The 23,135-nt window shown below is 41.9% G+C and overlaps 1 protein-coding gene across 10 annotated transcripts in view; it reads right to left on the reverse strand.

Annotated features, from left to right (window-relative positions):
• The window catches only part of ADGRL3 (adhesion G protein-coupled receptor L3), a 522,926-nt gene that overhangs the window by 171,920 nt on the left and 327,871 nt on the right, over positions 1-23,135 (reverse strand). For all 10 annotated transcript variants that reach the window (XM_054824728.1, XM_054824729.1, XM_054824724.1 and 7 more), the window contains one exon: positions 11,669-12,469. In XM_054824728.1, the coding sequence (XP_054680703.1) occupies positions 11,669-12,469 (801 nt within the window). The remainder of the gene's footprint in view (positions 1-11,668; positions 12,470-23,135) is intronic.

Here is a 23,135-nt window from a genome sequence, read left to right on the forward strand (position 1 = left end):
CATAGTTTCCCCCCAACCTAGAAGTCATCATAAGGGGGAAATTTAATGAAACACGTAAAGGCCATGGTTCAGCAAGGCAATGCTTACCGCCTTCAATGTGCAAATCAGGTTGCATGGAAATCAGCAGCACAAAACTCCCATTGGCACTACCCTACACCAGCTGCTCCAAAGACATTTTGGAGTCATTTGACTAATTTGAATCTTTTTTCTTTGGTTACAGCTGATGCATACACTGTCAACTATGTTAGGGCAATGACTTCCAAATGTGCAGAAGATCATAGTCATTACAAATTACACTGTAAAGGGAAGAGAGGACTTCCCTAGCCTTCCTTAACACATGTCCATTTCAAGATTTCTTCTCTACAATGAAAAAGTGAGAAAGAGGAGGTAACATGTCTACTCTCACAGTGCTTAATCTAATGAAGCCACAGCCTTGATAAAGCCTCTCTCAGGTGGTCAGTAACCATAAAGAAATGCCTGAAGGTGAAGTTTATCCAAAATATCACAAACTATGGTGTTAGAAGGAAAAAATACATTCTGACAGCATAGTATTTCTATTTGAATTAAGACACTTTTAGTGCAGCCAATTTTTATTTGCATATTAAGAAAATGACAATCTCTTTCCTCCAGAATTTGCCAGTACGTTTTGACATGAAAAACATGGTGTAGTAACACTCTTAATACAATTAATGGTTATTTACCAAAGTGTTTCTCATATCCTCTACAGCTCCCTTCCTTGCATCAACATCTTTTTTTTACCCAGTGTAAATACAGGCTCCTTTAAAAAGAGGGCGGGAAACAAAAGGCAAAAAACCCAAACTGAACAATCAGAAAATCCATTTGGAATGAAATCTTCCAATACCTTATGGAAAAACTGCTGGAACGAATTTTTGCCCTTTCCGATGGACAGATGTTCTCATCAATGAGAAAATTAGAACTTGATGACAAACTCAGAGGTTTAAATGTCACTCCCTACCACTCTGGTTCAAATAAAAATGGAAGTGGCATTAAGAGAGCAGTATGCAAGCCCTGCAGACTGGTGATTTCTTCTAATTAAAAAGCAGAGTTTACAGACACATTTTAGCAACACTCATCATAAAGTACACATCTGAAAGTAGAAGGCTTTCTTGGTTTTAGTGCCCAGAAAGCTATTTTCTTATTGCTAGTGAATTATTTGCTTTCTTGGTCTATTCAGGGATTTCCCACTGCACATAACAAGTTTTTAACATCTTTAAAAAAACCCAAAACATCTCAGACCTACCAATAACTCCCACAGAAGGCAACCTACTGAGCACTGTCTCAGCAAGGTGCAAAGAGTGCAATTCAAGAAGCACATTTTTGACTTTTTATGTATGATGCAAAAAGGCACAAAAAGGACTCGCTGACCGGGCAGTACTACCAAAACATTTATAATGCTAATATTATTTTACCTCTTTAACATGGGGATAGAATATCCAACCTAGAAAAGCACTCCGTGAAGTGATGCACTGATTGTCTGGGTGCCTTTCTGGAAGGTACACTTTAACTAAAAGTCAAGTCATTAGGCTCAGTACAAGAGGAAGCGGATGAAATCCAATCGAATGCATTACAGAGGTCAGACTAAATGAGCTAATGGTCCCTTCTGGTCTTAAAAAATCTATTAATCTAATTTAATTCTCTGTTCTACTCTTCATACCAGAGTCAATTTAAACTCATTTATATGAAAAGAACACATTACAGCAGCCTTACACAACACACCATGTTCTGACTATGCAGTTTTAGGCTACCCAAAAGCTTCATTTACTTCCCACCGAGCTCAGGAGGTGGCTTTATTTATCCATAAAGAGAGCTTATACTTCCAAGCAAAGCACCAGGCAGAGGCATCTCTCCCAACACAACGTTGGATGAATCTGCACCTTAAACCATACAAATAGACCAGAAACTTTCCAGACCACTTTCCACCTTGGCTTGGTTTTTGGGTGCTGGCTGTATCACTCATCCTGATACTTGCCGTGGGGAAGAGCGCAATGCTTTTATCAATAAAATCTGTTCCAGTCACTCCAAGGATATTTCTTGTGAATAACTTGTAACACACTCAATATTGCACCAAGAAAATACTTGGCAATTGCTGTTCAGTGAAAAAAGCAAGCACTTAGCTGGAAAGGGCCAAAAATATTCATTGCTGATAGTCCCTCCAGTGTATACATATGCTCCCGTCAAGCAAATATATCTTATTACCTCTCCCTAAAATAAATAAATAAATAAATAAATTCATTCCCCTCTTTTTCTTCTCCATGCAGCCTTCCCTCAGTATTTCCCTCCTCCTGGAGCCTCAGTGTTCACATTAACATTACCAGTCATTTGCTTAATTTAGCATTACAAGAGCACAAAACATTACATGAATTCAGGCTGATTGACCTTAGCAAGCCACAGGATCCTTCAGGCATGCCTTCGATAGAGGGAATGATTTAACACAGTCAGAGGGGCAACTGAATTTGAGGCCAATACATGGGGGCTCACAAAAGGTCTTCTTCATGGTATGTTGGAAAGACCCTACGGATGGACTAAGGACTTCTTCTCTGCTGCCATATCTATACTTGATGCTGCCTTTACGTTTTTTCTCTGCCTGCAGCACACAGACGGCCCTTTCCCTGTCTCCATCCTAAACACTGACAGATGAAAAAGAACTGCAGAGCTGCCTCATGTCTCATCTCTCCAGTGGCTGTGTTAATTTATTCCAGCTATTTGAGGGAAGCATGAATGGCACCCCAGTAAGCTAGCTCAGACTGGTATAAAGGCAACCGATTTTCCCATCTTCTGTCATGGCCAGTGTAGAACTTCTATAGTTTTCAGCTCTGATGCTTCTTTGCTTCCCCCCCTCCTCGCCCCTTTTTGAGTCTCAAGCAGCTGGTACTTTGTGAGAACACAGAACTGAGGAGCTATGTAACATGAAACACGCAGTTTGCTTATTCAGTGCCAGTCTTTTTAAACTGAATCCCGTGTTTCAGTGAAATTTGCCTTAAGGCCTGTTGCCTCTCAGCACATTTTAATCAAGCAAAAATCCTATTTACAGTGAAGAAATCATGTTACAGTGAACAATCGCTATGTTGTTTTAATGGATACATCTCTTTCACCTAAGACTTCATCATCCGTTTTGCCCTCCAATCATAAGCACACCCTTAAAAAAAGTCTTTTCAACGTAAAAATGTAGGGTAGATACTGCACCTCAAGTTCAGATGGATATTCACTATTTGTTCCAGCTTACAATTTATATATATCGTCTTTGGATGGTTTAGACACAAATCAGGAGGTCAAAAAACCTCTCACTGCCAAAATGCAATTCCTTCCATGGCAAACAGAAATTCACTACAGACTTGCTCCTGAAGTCCCTAGTCCAAACTCCCACCAACTTCAGAGGATTTGTCTGAATAATGGCTGAGCTGAAACTCTCCAGGAACTCTGGGATTTTGTCCAAGAAACTTTTTCATTATATAAACCTTCACTCTTGCCCACCTGGCAGACTTACCTGAAAGAAATGGACACTGTTTTATTCTTGTTTTTTTCACGACCCAACTCTCTTGATTTAGCATAGTTATTAACACCAAAATGCACTTTGAGAAGGTGTGCTTCAAAGTGCCTATTATCTCTTTTTTCTGGGATCTACCTATCTTCCCGTCAGGTTGTTGACAGCATCACCAACTAGCATTTCACAGCCCTTTGTGGCTGGTCCCATTTCTCCCAGAACATGGAGATCTTCAAACTAGCTACCAAGATTCTTTTTGTACCTTCAGCCTAAATTCTCTTCCTATAAGCAACCCATCAAATCCAACCCCACCATGAGAGTTCAGTTGAATTTCTGAGCATAAGGTTGACCTTTCCCTTCCTCACACGTACCTTGGGTAATTTTCTCAGCATAGTTATACTTTAGGTGTCTGGAAAGTTGACTTGCTGCCACATCTGAAGGATGGAGAGATGCTAAGGGCATCACCACAACTTCCTGAAGTCAAGGGAAGGCTCTGTAAAGCCTCCTGGTAAAAGTTCAGTAATTTTGTAGCTTACTGTTGAACAGCTGTTTACTCTTTAATCTGAGTATGAAGGCCAGCAGTATGAAAGGCATCCAATGCCTCCTCTGCTTGCTTCGACTTTAAAGCAGAAAATGGCAGGGCATCCACATCTGCTTTCTTGGATTTATTGGTTAAAAAAAGAAAGCAAACCTGGCATGGAAGCACTGCAGAGTGCTGGCGGCATCGAAGAAGTTAATTAGCAACATTGAACTAGACTTCAGGAGACGAGTCTTAATAAGTGCTGCTAAAAATATTACAGTAGTCATTTCCAGAACAAACACAATCAGTGGCAGACAAGTGAGGAGTGCAATGCAGACCCATGAGCTGCCATGGTGGAGGTATTTTCAGTGGGGAGCCGGAATAAAGGCCGCTCATTTTAAAAACACAGTAGCAAAAAACAAAACTCACATGAGGAAAGCATCCAGGACCCCACAACCCAAGCCAGGCTAGTGGCTCTGCAGCCAAGCCAGAGCAGAGCTGCAGGGAGCAGAAGGTGTTTGCACTACATAGGGCCAGCCTTGAGGAATCAAGTGCATAAATATAATCTAAGCTGAGAGGGTAATACCTTGAGAAGAAGGCTGGCAGGTTATAATCCTCTTTTGGGGTGGGAGGAGAGGAGCTGGTAGAGGCAACAGCTCAAAAATGGAACATCCTGGAGTCTCTAGCCAGGCTAAACCCCCAACCCTGTGCAGACCCCCATCGCTGCAAAATCTGCTGGCCAAGGGATAAACGATGTATTTGTCACTAAAAACCATGTGTAAAAATCCAATGCTCAAAAGCTGTCTCTAGCACATGATGCAGTCCCTTCCTCCTGCAAAAGGCAGCCTTGGACATTTGCTACGTGTCACCTCTCACTCCCCGCCTCTGGCAAATAGCTCAGCCCCAAGGGGTTGGCATGCACACTCATAGCTGGGTTTGGTGCAAAGTATTTGCATCAGACTGATAAGCTGTGGTGGATGTCAGTGTGACAACCTGGTGGTCTTGAACTTAATGAAACGACAATTAATCACAACTCCAGGCTGATTCCTCAAGTTGAAGAGCTTGCTGCAGAAAAGGAAAAGCCACTATCCTTCATACACTGTTAATGTTTTTTTTTCCCTGTGCAATCACCCCGCTATCTTCAGCAGCGCATCCCATGCTTGCTGCCAGGAACAGCCGCATCAGCTTTTCAGACATGTTCTTGGCAAGGTGCTTTCCCCCTCCTGGCGTTTGACAGGATTATGAAGTGCTGAAGTGTCTGGCCTCCTTTTGTTTTGAAGCTTGAAAGTGAAATTTAGCTTAACCATTTTGTCTCTTGCTGCCCTTCCCCTACTTCAACCATCCTGGCTGCCCACCAGCCCAGTCCCCAAGCACTCCTGCTTGCAAGCCCATGGGAACAGGACCCCAGCCTGTGGATATTGGCTGTGACATCATGGCATGCAGGTCTTACAGCAGATTGCCGTTTGGTTTGCAATGGTAACAACCGATCTCCAAAGACGATACAGCAGTATCCCAGTTTAGCTCCTGGATGGGTTAGGTCTGCTGTACCATTTTCTCAAGCTGGCTCAAATAGGTGCCTCATAGTAGGAACAGTGACACAAGGAAAAGGAAGGCTCCTCCACCTCTATTTGGTAAGGCTCTCTCCTGTTCCACGGTCCTACTGAGAGAAGTGCATTGGAACAACTGCGTATTTATTCATACTGGAGAGCCACTGACGATATTCTTGCTGTGCTACCCAAACATAATAACATTTATGAAATGCTCCACAAAGGGAACATTTTGAAGCTGGTGAATCTTGCACTTTTAAAAGATTTTTTGTGAGAAGGTAGAGGAAAGAGCTCAAATTCCAAATTTCCTGACAAAAAGCAGAAATCCCTAATTTCAGAAAAGTGTCCAGTGGTATGATACTGTTTTATCATTTTTTAATCAAACACTGCTTTACAAAGAGGGAAAATTTAAAACAGGATAAAAATGAAGAGGCAGGTCAGGCCTCAAGATGTGGAACAAATGCAATTCTGGATCCCAGCATACCCCAGGTAAGTGAAATATTTTCCTGCCCTTCTGAGCTTAAGGTACGGGCTGGCCAGCAAATGTAGGTTGAGGTGCCAGCTTTGTTATAAAAGATGAAGACTCTCTGTGCTGCTTTCTTCACCTCCAAACTTAGACATGTCTTTCTATCTTAAATAACAAAAAGGGATTGAAATATTTATAGAATAAATGGGACACACATACATGGGCAAATATTAGAGGATAAAAGCCAGGGCCCAAGTCATGATACATGTTTAGCAGAGGCTGCTGAAAGCAAGCGCTGATCTCTCTGAAAACCTTCAGCAACACTGTGCAACCAGCAGCTGTCACTATAAGCAATGAAGAGGAACAGGAGTGAGAGAACTCGGGATGCTCCTAGATGGGAGGAAAGCAACTGGAAAATAAAAACAGAGGAGAAGTCGCAATTAAACACTCAGCAGCTCCCTAAAAATGGCCCTTGTCCGCCAGGAGAAGCTGCTTATCAAAAAGGCTCAGCTGGCCTTTTAAAATGCTGCCTGTATTCAACTTTGGAGATACTAAGCGTGGCTTATCGCAATGGGATCTTGAAGCGATGGCAATTCATATCCTGTGCACAAGTGGGATTTAAGATTTGGCAAGCCCTTTTGATGTGTTTCCCAGGCAAGGATGTAGGGTGTTAAAGGCGAGCAGCGCAGGAAGGTGCTTTCAGCTACCTATTAGCACGTGACAGCTTTGAAACGTTCAAGATCCTCTACCCACTATCCACATTACTCAGCTGTCAAAGGAAAGACCTCAGATTTATGATATGAAAATTACATTTTAACGAGGTGTCATATGTGTTTAAAGTTCTTATTCATCACCATACTGCCACATCTTTTATCCAAGACACAAATGCTCTTAATTAGCATATTATAAGGACAGAGGGTTCACCTTATCTGCATTGTAAAACTGCTTTAGGAAAAAAACAAAACCCAACCACCCTTACTGAATAAAATGGTTGCAATCACATGTCAAGAGAGTATCCCACAATATTTAACAAAATGTGGAGGCTAAAAGTTTGACATGCACCCTCCAAGGTTTTTAAAATATCAGAGATATGGATGGAAGCTTCATATCACATTTGATTACCAGACTGGCAGTCCACAGAGTTAATATGTAATCTGTGGAAGCCACTTAAGCACAATGAGTCTGTATTAGAGTCCTCTATCATATCAGTGTCTTCCTTATGTATTGGGCATATTTATTTATTAAATTCATACATCTATTAAACACTCCATATTGTAATGCCTGGGTCCCCTGGACATAATTTAAAACATCTCCTCAAAAGTCGGAGGTCTGTGTTTCCCACGTCACTGGGAACGGCTGTCAGGACATCCAAGTCCCAGACGCGCACAGAGGGATCCTTCTCCTCGTTCAAGTCCTTCCCTGGACTTCTGCACTGCCAAGCTATGGGACAGGCTCTGGTCCCCACCCCTGGTCTGAATGCTCCGCCAGCACACCCTGAGCTCCCATGCAAGAGCTGCCAGCACTGGCGTGGGGCACCTCAGTCATTTGAATGACACAACTTTCTTCTGGTCTTTCTGCTGCCCAGGAACCCCTACCTGGTGCCCAGCCAGGAGCCGTGACCACCCGGGGAGATGCAGAGTCGCAAAGCCAGGAGATGTATGTTTGTATGCAGCACGGTGCTGGAAAGTGGGATGGGAGCACTTTACCTTTTTGGAGAGGAGGATTTGTTGATATTTTCTTGAATTTGTTTATGCAGACTGTATCACAAGTGGGTGATGATTAAAACAGGTAACTCTGGTGAATATTAAGACTGATTAGGTTGCAGAAAATTTTTCATTCTGTTGATACGGCTTTTCATTTCCCTCTCTGCACATGTCTAGTGGGGCACATAAAAAAATAACAACCTGAACACTTTTCCGGGTTCAACTTCTTGAAGAATGCGATGGAAAACACTGCTAGAGTTGCAGAGCTATTCTCAGCATTACTTCAAATTAGCAAACTCAAAAGCAGCTACAAAGAAATAACACAGAAGCTCAGGAGCATTTATGGAGAAGCATCCTCCAAGAAACTCATTTAAAGGCCAAACAGCTCAAAGAAAACATGCTTCAAAGGCTTTTGGTATCTTTAAGTTCACTTCTCGAAGATAGACATTAATGACAGGTTTCCTGGGATCTGCAGGCACTGAGGAGTGTTTGCTTTCAAAACCGCTTTTGGGATAAATGAAAACAACCTCAGACAAAAGAAAAAAAAAACAAAAATTGAGCAGGGCAAATCCTTAAAATGCAGCTTTTCCCATCTCTGAGAACAATGAACAATTGGTTTTTAATTTAATCAAGAGCCCTGAATTGCTTCTAGATCAGTTCAATCCAGCTTTGTGCCTCACTTAAGACTTCACAATATTTTGTCTTCCCTCATACCTTCAGTTGCTACAGAAGCTGAGAACAGAAACTCCAGGTTTTGACATTCATTTACTCCGAGGAGTAAAAGCCCATTTTTCTAAACAATGGGTGAGAGAAGCTCTGCAACAGTGAAGACCTCAAACATGTTCCAATCCTACATGCACAAATAGACCTGTAGTTAAAACTCACAGAAAATGTTTACTCACTGTGAAGAGTGAGAGGATGTGATCCCTGTCTTTCTTATAAACTAAGCAACTCCTGCCTCCTCCCATTTTCCCTGGACGGTTTGGGAAAAGACTTAAAATGTTTGATTCTAAGTGAACTGGAGCCCCCAGCACCTGTTTTTCATTTTAGATATCCTTGAAATGTATGATACCAGAGATCTCAAATATGTTTCAAATATGTTGCTGGCTATTTAGGTAGCTAAATATATCACTTTTCTTGTTATGATCAATTTTTGGTTTTAAGAGCTCTTCTCCTAAAACTTCACCCTTAATTGTTTTTTAACAACCAATTTGTTTGACCCATCAATTTTACAATCTTTCTTTTATTTTCTAATTAAGCAGATATTGTTTACATATTTTGCTACTCAAACTGTAACCCTGTGGAAAATGGCTGCATTGAACATTGCCTTGCTCTAAACAGAGAAACACTGGTGATTTTGGAAAAGAAGCGAGGAAACACATATCCACAATCCACTCTGTAAAAAAATAAATAACTAAATAACCATATAAAAATATCCTGGGTCTTCACCGCTTTCCTAGTGTTGCATTGGCTCCTGTTCTGCTCTTTGGTGAAGGAGCTGGGTTTAAGAAGTCAGCCATATCTTTAGTATTACACACAAAGCTATGCAGCATGAAATTTGGTGCTAACCAGAAAATGTGTTGCCCTGAACCTGGAAGAGAAAGAATCACGTAGACCTGGTCTCTCAGCTCCTCTCTGCAAAAAAATCTGGTGTCAAGCAAGTGTTTGCTCACCTATTCAATTCAAAATCAGTGCTTCTGGTTGACTGACTCATAAAATAACGTTCCCACTAATCAGGCTGTGCAGGTAATGGAGCAGTAAACTCCCTTTGCAAAGGTATTTTTCTTTGCTTTGAAATGCCTTGGTCCATTCGAGCTGTCTCATCAAGAATTTCACTTGCTGTCAGAGCAGTCCTCTCAAAAGTCCTCTAAACCCGTAAAATAGTGAGTTAATGGAATCCTTATGCATTTCTGCCAAAAAGGAAATCCTGGCAATTTTCAGAGAAGAGAAATGCATGTAAAATTCAGCTTTGTGCCCACATTACAAAGCTATCAAAATTGCACAAAAGGAACGTCAGAGAAGGCTCACCAGATTCCCTGACACCAGATTAACCCTCTCATGTCCACCACTCAAAGCCAAAAACTGCTTCAGCTTTCCCTCTGAGGCATTGGGGGATTTTAAATTCTCATCCAAACATGAGTAAAATTTAAGGGGCTTCAAACCAGAGTGACACAAGAACAAATCAAATCCTTGTACCTCACAGACTTTCAGCCCTCTGCAAGGTTTTCACCTGCTTTCCCATCGTACCAGCTTAGACTGGGAAAAAGGGGAGAACCATTTCCTTTTTTATAGGAAAGTACAAAATTTGGGTTTTTAACTGATTATAGCTTTTTTTTTTATTAAAGATGCTATTAGTGACAATGGTCACCACATGAAAATGCGGCAGCAGAGAGTCTGCTGTAATACCTGGAAATAATTCACTGAAAAGGAGAGAAACTCTGTGAAATAGAAGGGATGCAATTGATTTTCACTCCTCAGGGATAACCAATAGCTCACAAATTGCTCTGCTTCACTCCACCACTCAGAAAGTACATGCTCATCATTAAGTTGGGAGAATGAGAAGTATTACTTCATTTTTTGCTCATCTGACATCTTGCAGAGGTCGACATCATTGAAAACGTCCCTGGTCCTCTCTTAACAGTCACTCGTTTTTGTTATCTGCCTCTTCAGGATTTCCTTCTCCTCTTCCCTACATTTTTGTATAAAAATGAGAAATTCACTGCCATTTTACTACTTTTATTCCATCCTTCTCCAGGTTTTCATATCCACAGTTTCTTTCAGCATCTCTTGATCCATTTTTTAATGGACAACAGGCTGCACACAGGAAAAGAAAAACAAAAACTCAGCAACGTCTCAACTTCTCTTTTGCCATCTGAAGCCCTGAATCCACTCATCCACTTCTGAGTTTCTTATCAACAAAAAAGAATGTTTTGGGAATAGCCATGTTACAAATCAAATAGTTTACCATCCAAATTATATTAATTCTGTCTTTCCTCTTACTTTTTCAGCCTTTCTGAAGTACACAGTCCACCACAGGAACTACCTCATAACTATGACTACATCATGTTCAGCAGTAACCATTTGAAAATGATTGAGCAAATGCTGCTTGGAAATTCTAGCACCGTCATATGAGTTTGACTACAATCTAGGCTAAGTCATGTTACTAATAAAGTGGCAACTGTGAACCTAATGCTTGCAAAATGATGAAGTTGGTAAAGTTAAGGGAATATAACAAACCCATTAATTACTGGCATAATTTCTAACAGGAAAAAAGGTGGAAAAGCTGGGAATCCTCTGGGGACCACATGCTCCTCTCTTAGAGAAAGTATAGTAAGTTATAGTAAGTCATGAAATACTTTTAAAAAAAGAGGAACTTTAAAGAAAAGAAACCAACAATTTGGAGGATTTTGTTGTTGATTCCCCTTCTCACTCCAGACACACATTTGTGGGTGCATGCTCATGTATGCAATTAGCAGCAGCTTCCCTAAATAGCCCAAACTCCCCCAGCTTAATGGAACAAAGTCATTTAAACTGGCTGGCAGTTTTCCCCCAGCTGTTTGCAGAAACAGCATCTTCCACGCCTTGTTTTGCCAAAATTCCTGCAGAAAGGAAGATGATCAGATGTACAGAGGAAAATTCAGTTAAGGAGGAAAGAGTGCTATCCCTGTGATGCAAACAAGAGCGTGGGCATTTGGAGATTGTTTCAGGTTAGTTATGGGTAGCACACTCCTTTCTCCATTTCATTTCAAACTAAGATTTTTAAAAAAGTATTCTGCATGTATTAATATCCATCATAAGTCTTGTGGTGGGGCTTAATTTGCAGAAACACAGGCAGATCAGTAAGACAGAAGTGTACTTCAATTTTACACCCTATTTGGAAGAAAAATACAAAGCTCAATTCAGATTTTGGCTTGGTATTAAAACCCTTACCTGCTCTGCTGTCCAGTGGGCCAAAGTCCAAGGAATATTTCACAACATGATAGTTGTTCCATACATAAAGGAGGTTGTCCCGGGGATTATAATCCACAGCAGCAATGTACTGGTAGGAGTTTGGAAAGGGCACATCCACCATGCTATCCTTGCTTTGGTCAGTGTTATATATGTAGTCTATCTTATTCCCTGTGGCTTCATTGTCGTCATCTTCATACACAGACTTTACCACATATAAAATCCCACAGATCATGAAGGCGTTAGAAGCTGACCTCTTGTCATAGGCAGTATCCCATGTCCCTTCAATCCTTAACGTGTAAGGGTTTAACTGGCTAATGACTATTTTGCCATTATTTTGTTCTGTTGCATAGATTACCCACAGCCCATTCTCATCCACAGCCAGGTCTATATCAGACTTACCTCCCCAGCGGTAGGGAGAGGTGTCATGGTAATTTGCATTAGCTATGATAGCCTCCCCGCTTTTTATCCTTGTCCGCAAGTCAAACTTGACTATGTTCCTGGTTCGTTCCTTGTTGAAGAACAAAGCCCCGTCGTACACAACGAACCCTGTGCCGTCCACCCGGTGTGGAAGTTTGTAGGTCGTGGTTGGCCTCCCAGCAATGAAGTCGTCCTTGGAGGAGTACTCCGTCAGTGTGTCTGTCCGATACGGCGTCCAGGGCATGTAGTAGATCTTGTCGGATGCCTGCAGAGGGTCCTTGCACCAGGCACCAGACTGGTGGTCAGATTCGAATAAGTGTTCGCTCTGGTATACTCCTTTCAGCAGTCCAGGGCAAAGAAAAACTGTCGGAGGGGAAAAAGAATTTAAAACAAAAAACCCAAAGTTAATTACAGTCCGGGGGTGGTTGGCCCAAACATCTCAACAGCTTCTAGTTCTGGAGCAGAGGACACTCAAGATCAGAGGAAACCCAAGAGCAATGCCTTGTAGCTGGAGACTAGCCTTCCCACCAGCCATGTCTCTAGAACAAGATTTGCTCCACCAAACTGGATTTCCTTCCCCCTGCTTTTTCTATCAGCTGTGGCTCATTTTCTTATTGCTTTTCAAATCTATTTTTACAGGTGTACTTACTTGGACCACTTGCCTTTGTAAACTCTGAAATGAATATGTGCCCCCAAAGGATTTCTGGGGTTTGTGTTTCCAGATTATATTCTGCAGTGAATCTGTACCTACTAGGTGAAGGGGTAAATTCCTGGGGAATTGATCCACATATTTATTTGAACAGCCCACAGAAGAGTGGCCTAGAAATGGAAATAAGAGAAAGAAATTCCCATCCTTACAGCCCAAGCGATATTAAATATTTAAAGGGTACCAATAGCAAAGCAGAGGCGAATCCCTTAGCAACTCAGAAGAGCATTTAAAGCAAAGGGAGCAGGGGGGAACACCCATCTACAGATCTGTAGTATAATTAGAAATGAGGCTTTCAAAGCTGCTACAGGACACACGAAACATGCAGTCCACACAATTAAAAATGAATGACGTATGGATGCTGAAAGGAAAAGACAAGGAAGGAAGGAAGGAAGAAAGGAAAGAAGGAAGGAAAAGAATAAAGATCACTGGAGAGGAACCCAAGGTCTAGATTTTAATCAGTTAAAAAATGTCCTGTTAAATATAGTAGTAATTCAAACTTAAAAACATATACCTTCTATTGTTACATGAGAGGAGCACAAAGGAGCAGTTTGACTAACCGGGGTGCTTTGCTGCTCAGACTTCAGGGGGGCTGAGAGGGACCAGGGCATGCCCAGCACCTGGGAGGAGGCTCGGCCAGTGCCTGGCTGACCTTGGCATCACGGGAACGCCAACGCCAAGAGGCCGGCTGGCTGGACGGGAGACAAAAGGAGGGATGCTGTGGAGCAAAACTGGCTCGCTCAGCCCTCATTGTCCCTGGTAGCACCCTCCTGACCTGGAGGCGCTGCACACGCTTCGGGGGGAGAAACTTTGTTGGTTATTTGTAATGCTGATCTCCATGAGCATGAGTAGAACAATATCCATGACGATGGGATGGGCAGCAGGGAGGTGTGAAGAGGTATCCCACCATGTGCTTCTGGTGGCGCGGGGCTGGCAGATGGGATCCCGCGTGCGTGCTCCCTGCTTGGGAGCGTAACCAATTATTTTTGGAAATGTAGAAATTGGTAATGTCCTCTGGAGAGCATGACAGGAGGAAAAATCAGATTTAGTAACTGGTGTAAAAGTACATTGGCATCTAAGTAACCACCCAGAGTTGCTGATAAAGGGGTGCCGTTTCCAAGAGGCTTTTATGGCATAATTAGATATACTTATGCACATATGCATGTATGCACACTTTCCAAATTCTTTGGGGCAGGAGAAGACTGAGTTATCTAAACTTGTGAATAGAAATTTAATGAAAAAAAAGTGGCACTGGTAAAAACTTTTCAGCAAAAATGAGTTATCTGGTGAAGTTGAGCAGCAGAGATACTAAATAAACTTTAACAAAAAAGTAGTGAGAATTAATGACAAAGTATTTCAACTAAAACGTTAAACTGTTAAATAACTTAGCCTATACATAAGTAATATATATATAATTTGAAAGGTATTTAATTACCTTTTTGTTCCACTTCTATTGTAGAGAGAGAGGTAAAGAGAGAAAGGAGAAAAGAGAATAGATTAATGGTACTGTATTGGCCAGGTACTTTTCTTTACCTCTTATGAAAAGGAAGCTTTATTAATTTACTTTAGTATGTGAACAATTTTTATATATATATAAAAAGCCTTTCCTCTGATATACACTGGATAATATGCAGACAATCTGAACAAAATACAGATAAATTTTAGCTTTACAAAAATCTTTAAGGAAAAAAACCCATCCAACACTTGGGACATACCAAGCCCCCTGAACTATTTGAGATACCTTGTCAGCGGCAGCCTTGGACTACTTTCAGAGAGCAAAATGAAATACCCATACACTGAAATATGACTGATACAGATTTATGTTTAGAATAAAAACTCCAGGGAGAAACCTTATAGAATATACATCTTCATATATTTCGCAAAAATCCTGTAAAACTGAGATCCCTACTTTAAGCAGGAGAATATTCCCTTATGACAGGAATAGAAAACTTAGGATACTGAAAAGAGGCACACCGCTGGATGTTCACAGAGTCCTGTCCTATGTCTTGGAGAAACAAGCTTTCGTAGGACTTGGAAAAAAACCCATTTAAAATATTGTAATACTTATATGATTTATAAGATCCCAAAGACTTAGAAGTGCTAACAAGTTTAAAATATCTAAGCACTATTTAAAAAGCCCAACCCCAGAACTTGCTGGATATTTTTATGTCAATTATTCACCATACAGAATAATGCTGCTGGAGAGGCTGTGTCCCTTTGGACAAAGCCCCTGGCAGTCAGAATAAATAAATGCAGTGCACTTATTAATTGCTAAATGCTCAGTACCAGTTTCTATAGCTAACAACCTCCTGCAAGAGGCCTTGGGGGACCTCACCCAAAAGCCCCTTGTGGTCGTGGCACAGACCCTTTCTTCTTCCAGCACGGCAGGGCCCCAAACAGCTTCTGCATCCCAGCCCTGGGGTTTGCTGGTTCTGCAGGGCCTCTTCCCCAAAGGTGTAGAAGACAGGCCCCATAAAATACCACTGAGGGCGAAGTGAGAACTTGCCAGCAAAACAGTATGGTTTTGACAGCTGAGAGATCTCTGTTCAGAGAAGCGAGACAGGAATGCAAAGGTATGCACGCGCGCTTCGTTTTTGCTTGCCCAGAGGTCACTCCGGCCCCTTCCAGACTGAGACACTTGCCAAATTACTGTCCTCCGGTGCTGGGACTGCAAACCTCTTTGCATTCAAAAGTCTCATTCATTTGGATGGGAAACTGCAGCCTCAATGGAAGAATGATTTCAGGGTAAGACTGTAAATGCATTGGCTAGACATGCGGATCTGCGCTTTGCTGTGCAGGGAGGTGTAATTCTGGAGCCAATTGTGGCTCCCAAAACTAATGTTTCCAAACTTAAACAGCCTTTTTTACCTGGGCTTTGATTCAGGCTCCTTTCTACCTCATAACAGGTTAAGGTTAAAGGCAAATGTTCTCACCATGTGGCTGTCAGGGCTCCAGGGAGCAGAGACAACGCATTTCAGTGCAAGCACCTGGTTTTGCAAGGGAAAGAGCCAGCAAGATTAAAAGGCACCAGATCCAGCAACTGGAGAAACCCGCACAGCAATTGCTCTCCCTGTCCCAGGTTGTGACTGGCTACAGTTAAGTAAGGTATTCAGAAAAAACATTAAATGTCCCTGGCAAAAGCAAGAAAGCAACATGACAGATCCCCAAATGTATGGCTTCACACTGATTCTTCTTGCTGATGGTATACCATACCTCTGGCAGTAGAGAAGGTAGTAATTTACGTTTCCAAATGAGCAAAAGCTTTTATAATGCACTCAAACAACAGTGTGATATTGTAAAGCAGGAAGAGAGAAGCTTCTGCAGGAGATAATATATTTGCAACCAGCTGAGTGGAGTGACCTGAAGCATTGATTACACTTATCCTGAATAGCTCGTATGTGTTATTAGCGGTCAGTGCCATATCCAGCGCTCTTATAATTCCAGACACGATACATGTTTTGGTGACCTCCTGCACGGTGCTTTCCATTATATGTATCCCAAATACATATTTTCCTCCTGCTGATTTAAGGCTTAACGCCTTTTAATTTCAATAATTACTCAGCTCATATTGGAAACGTCATATTCTTCGAACAGGTTGCATGGGAAGCTTGGAGGATTTAGCTCATTGAATAATATTAAAAGGAAGGGTCTAATTAAGGTCTGATTATCCCTTCAATTATGCAACATACCACTGCAAAACTGTCTTCATAAAGTATCGAAAGTATTTTTAAAATTTTGCCCAATTACGAACAATTTCACATCTCTGCAACGCCTGCGCCAGTCCATAGAATTTAAATACCGCTTACAGCACAGGAGGCACCTTACCTTCCTAAAGCGATCTACAGAAAAAGCATGCATACAGTTATTTCTCTTACAGTGAGATATTCTGCTCCTGCTATTGCTGCATTGGAGCAGAACAAGGGTATTTCACCTCAATTTCCTACGCCAGTTGCAGGCCAGCACCATTGGCTTCAACAGTGCCAGAGGCTTGAAAGAAAATAAGAATCACTCGCCAGGTTTGAGGGAAGTTAAAAACAAGACTTCCCACGTACCCTGATTTTCTCCCATTGCTTTGGACGGAAGAAAAACCTAGGCCAAGGTGCGATCATCGACCGCTACAACCTGCCCCTGCTGTGCCTGGAGCCGAGCGATCAGGCAGATCCCACCCATTCACAGAAATCACACAAACAAATTAATTAAATGCTCTTAGTACTGCTGGGTAGAGGCTCTGAAAATACACTCTTAATTTCTGGCACAATTAACACTTGAACAACATTAACTGCTCATTTTCTTACCACCATGTTGAGCTGCACTCAGCTATTAAAGGCACAAGGATGCAGTGGCAAAGTCCTGTAGAGAGCTCTCTCTCTGACACTGCTTCCAACCCACAGCCGGAGCACAAAACTCCTGGACAAAAATGATCTGAGTAAGGGGGGATGTTAGAAAGCAATTGCAAAAGTAAGAAGTTGTTCCCTGTACTTTGCCAGGGTTTTTTTTATTTTTCAGGACAGATGTTTAATAGCAGAATAAGTGACATCCACTCCCTGCTCCTGTCCTTCACAGGCCAAAATCGTTTAATATACAGAGACTCAGCATTAAACGTATAGTTAATGACAAAATAGAAGGACTAAGAACACAAGTTTTTGAGGCTGACTTTGTAGCACAAGATGCAGTGTCTCAGCCATGCTGAGGGTGCTTCATGCCAGATGTGGCTAACTGCTGCATTTTGTCTCCAGCTTGACCAGATTCGGGGAAGCCGAAACATGGTCATGGCACTAAGGAACCAACTAGGGAGAAACATCCCCAGAAGGCACAGCACTGGCCTTGCGCCCTGCCCCGACACATGACCCATGGTGCAAGATGTTGACCATCACACAGCTGACTTATCACTTGGCCCTGAGCCCTGTTGAGCTGGACTTGAGCACTGAGCTCCCTCTAACAATAAAACAAGGTCTGGAAGGTGCCTTGTGCCAGGCCTCCTCATACAAGGATGGTCCAAGATCTACAGCTTTTTCTTTCTTTCTCTAGTCTCTAGACCCCAAGCTCCTTGGCCAGCCTTGTGCCAACAGCAAAGCACCCACAACTCTCTCGACCTTTGACTTGAGGGCTTCCCTATAGCACCCACAGAGAATTCTCCCAATTTACGTGTTTCTCCCCAACACACCCCCCCAGATGTGGATTTTAGTTTAAATAGGAACATGTTTGGGAAGCTGCAAACCTAGCTAGGCGCCCCAAAGTGTCTGCCTGCTTGGAGATGAAGGCGCTCTTCTTTTCTCAAGAGCTGAGTCTCAGTGTTCCTCTGCTAAAAGAAGGTTAAAGTAAATGAGAGACGTGTTCAAAATTCAGGGCACCAAAGCACATGTCGATAACAGACTTCCTTTTACCTATCACAACAGCAAGCAGTAGTCTAGGCAACTAGGCAATATACGGGCAAGGGTGGCATGAGATTCACAGCGCGTCCAACGTGGCGGGTCATTGACAACAGGACCCCATAGTCAGTGCTAAAGAAATTCTGTCCTCTAGGGTGTAGGAAAATCTTCTGTTGGGTAGGATGCATTCTCAGTCACACTAATAGTAATAGGGCACATGAGGTCCTAAGCAGTTTCTTTTACCAACATCTAAAATTCAAGAGCGTGGTTGAGGTCCACAAGAAAATGCAGCCATTGACAGATCAGAGGCAACATGAGAGTGGGGCACAGATACTGCAGGAAGGTCATCAGCTTCCTGCTCGTTCCTCTGGTTCCCCATCCCAGCAACCAGCCATCGAGGCTACAGAGGACCACACCTGTATATGTTTCAAACCTGTGGTGCTCCACCTGAGGAAGCACAGGTGGTACATAGACAGATCCCAATGGGGAAGCACAGTTGGAGGAAAGTTGAACTCTGCAGCAGCAGATCTAAAATAAATATATCTAAACACAGGGAATGAAAATATGAAGATACTCTTCTTCTATTAGTTTGTATTTAAAACACACTCAAACCCGCACATGCGGTTTGCGAGAAGAACAGTTAGAGAGCTAGCTCAGCATGTATATGACATGAGCTGTTTTGGCAACCTAAAGTTCAAAACGCTGCAGAAGTACCCATCTCTGCTTTGTTTTCTTCTCTTGACACATAATTAAAATGACAAAAGAGATCATATAGCCAACCTCAGCACTCACTCCATGCAGCACAGATGCAAACCAAAGCACATGCCACCATTCCTCTCATCCACTTGCTCCTTCTAGGAAACCCTGGGGTCCCACTGTAGCACAGGTGGGTGGTCGCTGGACCCCAAATGCCCTAATAATGGGAGCACGGTCACATCCACTGCAGCGAGCTGTAGCCAGCAGATGGTCAGATGACATTTTGTCTCTAGGCAAAGGAAAAGCAACAGCAATACAGTGATCTTTGGTCTCAGTCCCTTCATTGCAACTGTCCTTACTACAGAAGACACAGTGACCAGCCTCCATTCCCATTCTCCACATCAAGCTGCCCCCAAGCCAGAATTTAGCTCCAGTCCCATTAGCCCCAGTGAAGCACTCAAACAAGCTTTTAATGTGAAAAGTTTTAACATGCAACAGGGGAAGCCTTCTTGGATCTTGGCTCAGGAGCAAGCACAGAGAATGGAAGAATTAGCTTTTCTAAGACTACTTTGCAAATACATACTGTTGCTGTCTTCCCATTTTTGCCACCTTATTATTTTCCCACTTTATTACAATTTTTAATTATTTTTTTTCCCTCAACATGATAGGTTTTCTAGAAATCATTTCCCTTCCTTTTCAGAGCAAGAGCAATGTCAGCTTCCTTTGGCAAGGTACAATAAATAAATACATAACAGATTGCAATTTGTGACCCGCCACTGCTTTACCTGGGGGATCTTCACTTGTGCTGATGGCAAGCACACACATGCATTTAAATGGGGAACAGACCCCATTAACATTACCTGGCTTTGCAGTCCAAGAACAACCTGACGCTTGAATGTAAAGCACTCAGACTTTCATTCGCCAGCCAGAGGAATGAAGAAATTATTATTATCAATTATATCACCATGAATTAACTTTCTCGCAGCTGCCAATTTCTGTTATGAAAGAATCACATGCAATTTCAAGCCTCTCCATTGCAGTTCTCCACCAGACCAAAACTATTCTGCAAGTTAAATTTTAAAGTTTGTTTAGATTTAAATGATTATAATGGTGGGATCCATTTAGTCTGTAAAATTATTTATATTTCCAAGACAATTTAAGGTTTCAGTAAACAGAGTTCTTCCCTCTTCTTGACTGTATGTACCTGTGTGTGCACATTATACTCCCTCCCATAAGGCTGGGAAAAAAAAAATATCTTGATTTATTGCACAGGAGAAATGCTTGTGTTTTACAGCTAATGAAGTGCTAATCCTTTATTTAATAAAAGGGAGGAATAATCTCACTTGCTCTGTTTCCAAATTACATTTTTCATATAATATCCAGGCACCAGCGAATGAAGGTGCTCTTGCATTACAATGGCTTCATGTAACACATTCCCAAAATTATCGCCTCCCAATTAATTTCGTTGTGAAGTATGGAGATTGGAAATGTCGATAATCCATAAATGCTTTCACAAACCACAACCTAAATTAGATCCTTAAATATGGTATCTATAGATTTGCAAAAATCAAAGTTGTCATCTTTCATAAGTGGATTTTTTCCCCCTTAGATTTCCATTCATCTGATAAATTCGTGAAACCTTTCAAATCATTAATTTGGGCTTCTTTAAAATGTCAGTGCTTTTGGTCTGCTTTTTAATACATAATAACTAAATTTAATAGATGTTCACTAAAATAATACTAAGGATTATTAATGTGAAAACACCCATCAGTGTAACTTACAGTCCTCAGGACCCAGGAAACCACTAATATACATTAGCTCTTGTCCACTAGAGGTTTCCGTGAGATGAAAAAAGTTACGGGTTCCTACAAAACTGCCTTATGTATTATAGATCAAACTTCAGGCTAATTTGGGAGGAAGCCATCTTTTTGTTAGACATTCATATAATGAATGACAGGCATCAGAGGCCCGAGCCCTCACACGGACTCTCCCCCAAACCCAAGAAATAACAAATGCTTTTCCATGGCACTCTCCCCTCGAGGCCTATTTTCTAGGAGCTTAAATATTATGACCTCACTTCCTAATTTTAGGTACCAAAGCACACAAAAAATTATGTATTTAAGTATTTTGTTAAGGGGAAAAAAAAAAATATATCAGTCCTGCAGGAATCCCAATGAAACTTTGTGATTCTGAATTTTGGGGTTAAACAGTAAAATCCCTGCTATGTGCCTGGCCCTGCAAGAGCTGACGCTGTTGTGCAGAGTAGAGATCAGCAAAATGGTTCTCAACGGTTTTGAAACATTTGGATTTCCCGAAATTCCATGAATAATTTCTATTCTTTCTTTGCCTCTCTCCTCTTGTTATTATTCCAGGTGGCAGTCACAGTGACTGGCTTCTCTGAAGAAGCAGACACTTCATCAGCTTCAGCAGATACTGAATGTGATTGCGTTACTCTTCTAAATGTATTATTCCAAGAGGTAAATATTTTTTGCTCAAGTAAAGATAATTCACTTAAGGTATAATGACTCCTCAAATATACTGTATTGGAAAAGAAAAGAAGCAGCAAGTACTGTTATATTCGAAGTTCACCTTCAGAAAAAAATATCTGATTTTTTAATGTGTATAAATCTCTTCTGTAGATGAGATTTTATGTTTATAGCACCAATCCAGAGATAAAGCAACCTCAAAACCCAATTCTTCCCTGAATTTGGGAAACAAAAAGGTTGTTTATGCTAGTCAAAGTGTTTGTCAGAGCACTGGCCACTGCTCACCACCATTGCAAGTAGAAAAATGAGCCGGGCATGCTTCTGCTGTGACCCTATGGCATATCCCCCTCTTGTCACCAGTTTATACAAAAAACAGAAGGAACTTCTTAAGTCACTGAAACTCTCCCAACTTGTGCACCAGAATTTTCCATTTAAATTTGTCAGTTAAAAAGAAGCAGCAAGAGCAGTTAGCACGAGAGGGGAAAAAAGGACCGTACAAGTACTGTGTGAAATTCAATTACGGCTACAAGTCATTCAGCCAAACTTTCCTTGGCAGTTGGCCTCTTATTGTTTTCAGCACAACAGCAGATGAGTGAGCTGCCATTAAATTACAGCAGAATCAGCCACCTGGACATCATTCTCTCATAATTAAAAAAAGAAAAAGAAAAAAAAAAGAAAAAAGAAACAAAGTGAAAGCGCAGATCCAGAAAGGGAGGTAAGCACTGCAGGGCTGACCCTCTGCAGCTCCTTTTCTGTAGCTGGCTCCTGCTGCCGATGAAGAGCCTGATGCTGAGCACCCACCAGGCTTTTGCAACACAGCACTATGGCTATGACAAGTGAGATGTGGAGATCCAGTTGCTGCAATGGAGACATGAATTAAACCTCATCCAGGCTGTGAGCTCCTTTATAAAAGGGGACAGATACATTATTGTGCATTACTTCCAGCTCCAGGTTTATTTAATGGTGCCCCTCTGGAAAAGGTCTGAGCACAAAATGAGTACCAAGATGCTGCTCTCCTCCATCAAGAAAGGCTTCTGTGCACATAGAGGTGGACCAAGAGATGCTGGCAGCAGGGTTTGATCCTCCAGGGCTGTTGAGTGCGGCTTTCCAGGGCAGGAACCTATCTTGCATCTAATTCCCAATGCTGCCAGCTCAGCCCAGGAGCGCTCAGAGACATGGCACGGAGAGACAGACCGCCAGAATGGTTAAAAACCCCACATCAAAACAGCTGTTTGGTAAATAACCTTGCCTGGTAAAATCTAATCCCAGAGAGCTCCTGCAAGCAAGTTTGAGTCGAGGTCTTACTCCCCTTGGTCATTCAGCCCACGTGTAACTGGGTCGGGTAAATGGATCCGGATAACTACCCCACTTCTTCCTCCTCCTGGCATGTCAAATGCACAGCGAGATCACTTGGCAACTAGGCAAATGTAGCTAATTAAGAATAATTATTATTTGCATAGTTCTTTATGTCTTCCTTGCCAGATGAATTGTAAACCCTCCTTGCCTGACTTTAAAAGGAACAAAAGCCTGAAGTTCATTAAAGATTTGTCCTCATCCAGGCATGAGATAAATTTGGGATGTCAAGAGCCTGACAGAGCCATCAAGGCAAACATTAGGTGTCTTGCCTTAAGCAATAAGTGGGAAGGGAAAAATGTCTTAGGTGGGGAACGCTGAATTAAAGCTCTGTGTCTTTTGGTCCGATTTCTCTCCAAAGAGGAATAAACTGTTTGTCATCCTGCCAACTATGAGACTAGCTATAAAATAATGGATTC

The sequence above is a fragment of the Grus americana genome, chromosome 4, assembly GCF_028858705.1.
Source record: "Grus americana isolate bGruAme1 chromosome 4, bGruAme1.mat, whole genome shotgun sequence".
Classification (NCBI taxonomy): domain Eukaryota; kingdom Metazoa; phylum Chordata; class Aves; order Gruiformes; family Gruidae; genus Grus; species Grus americana.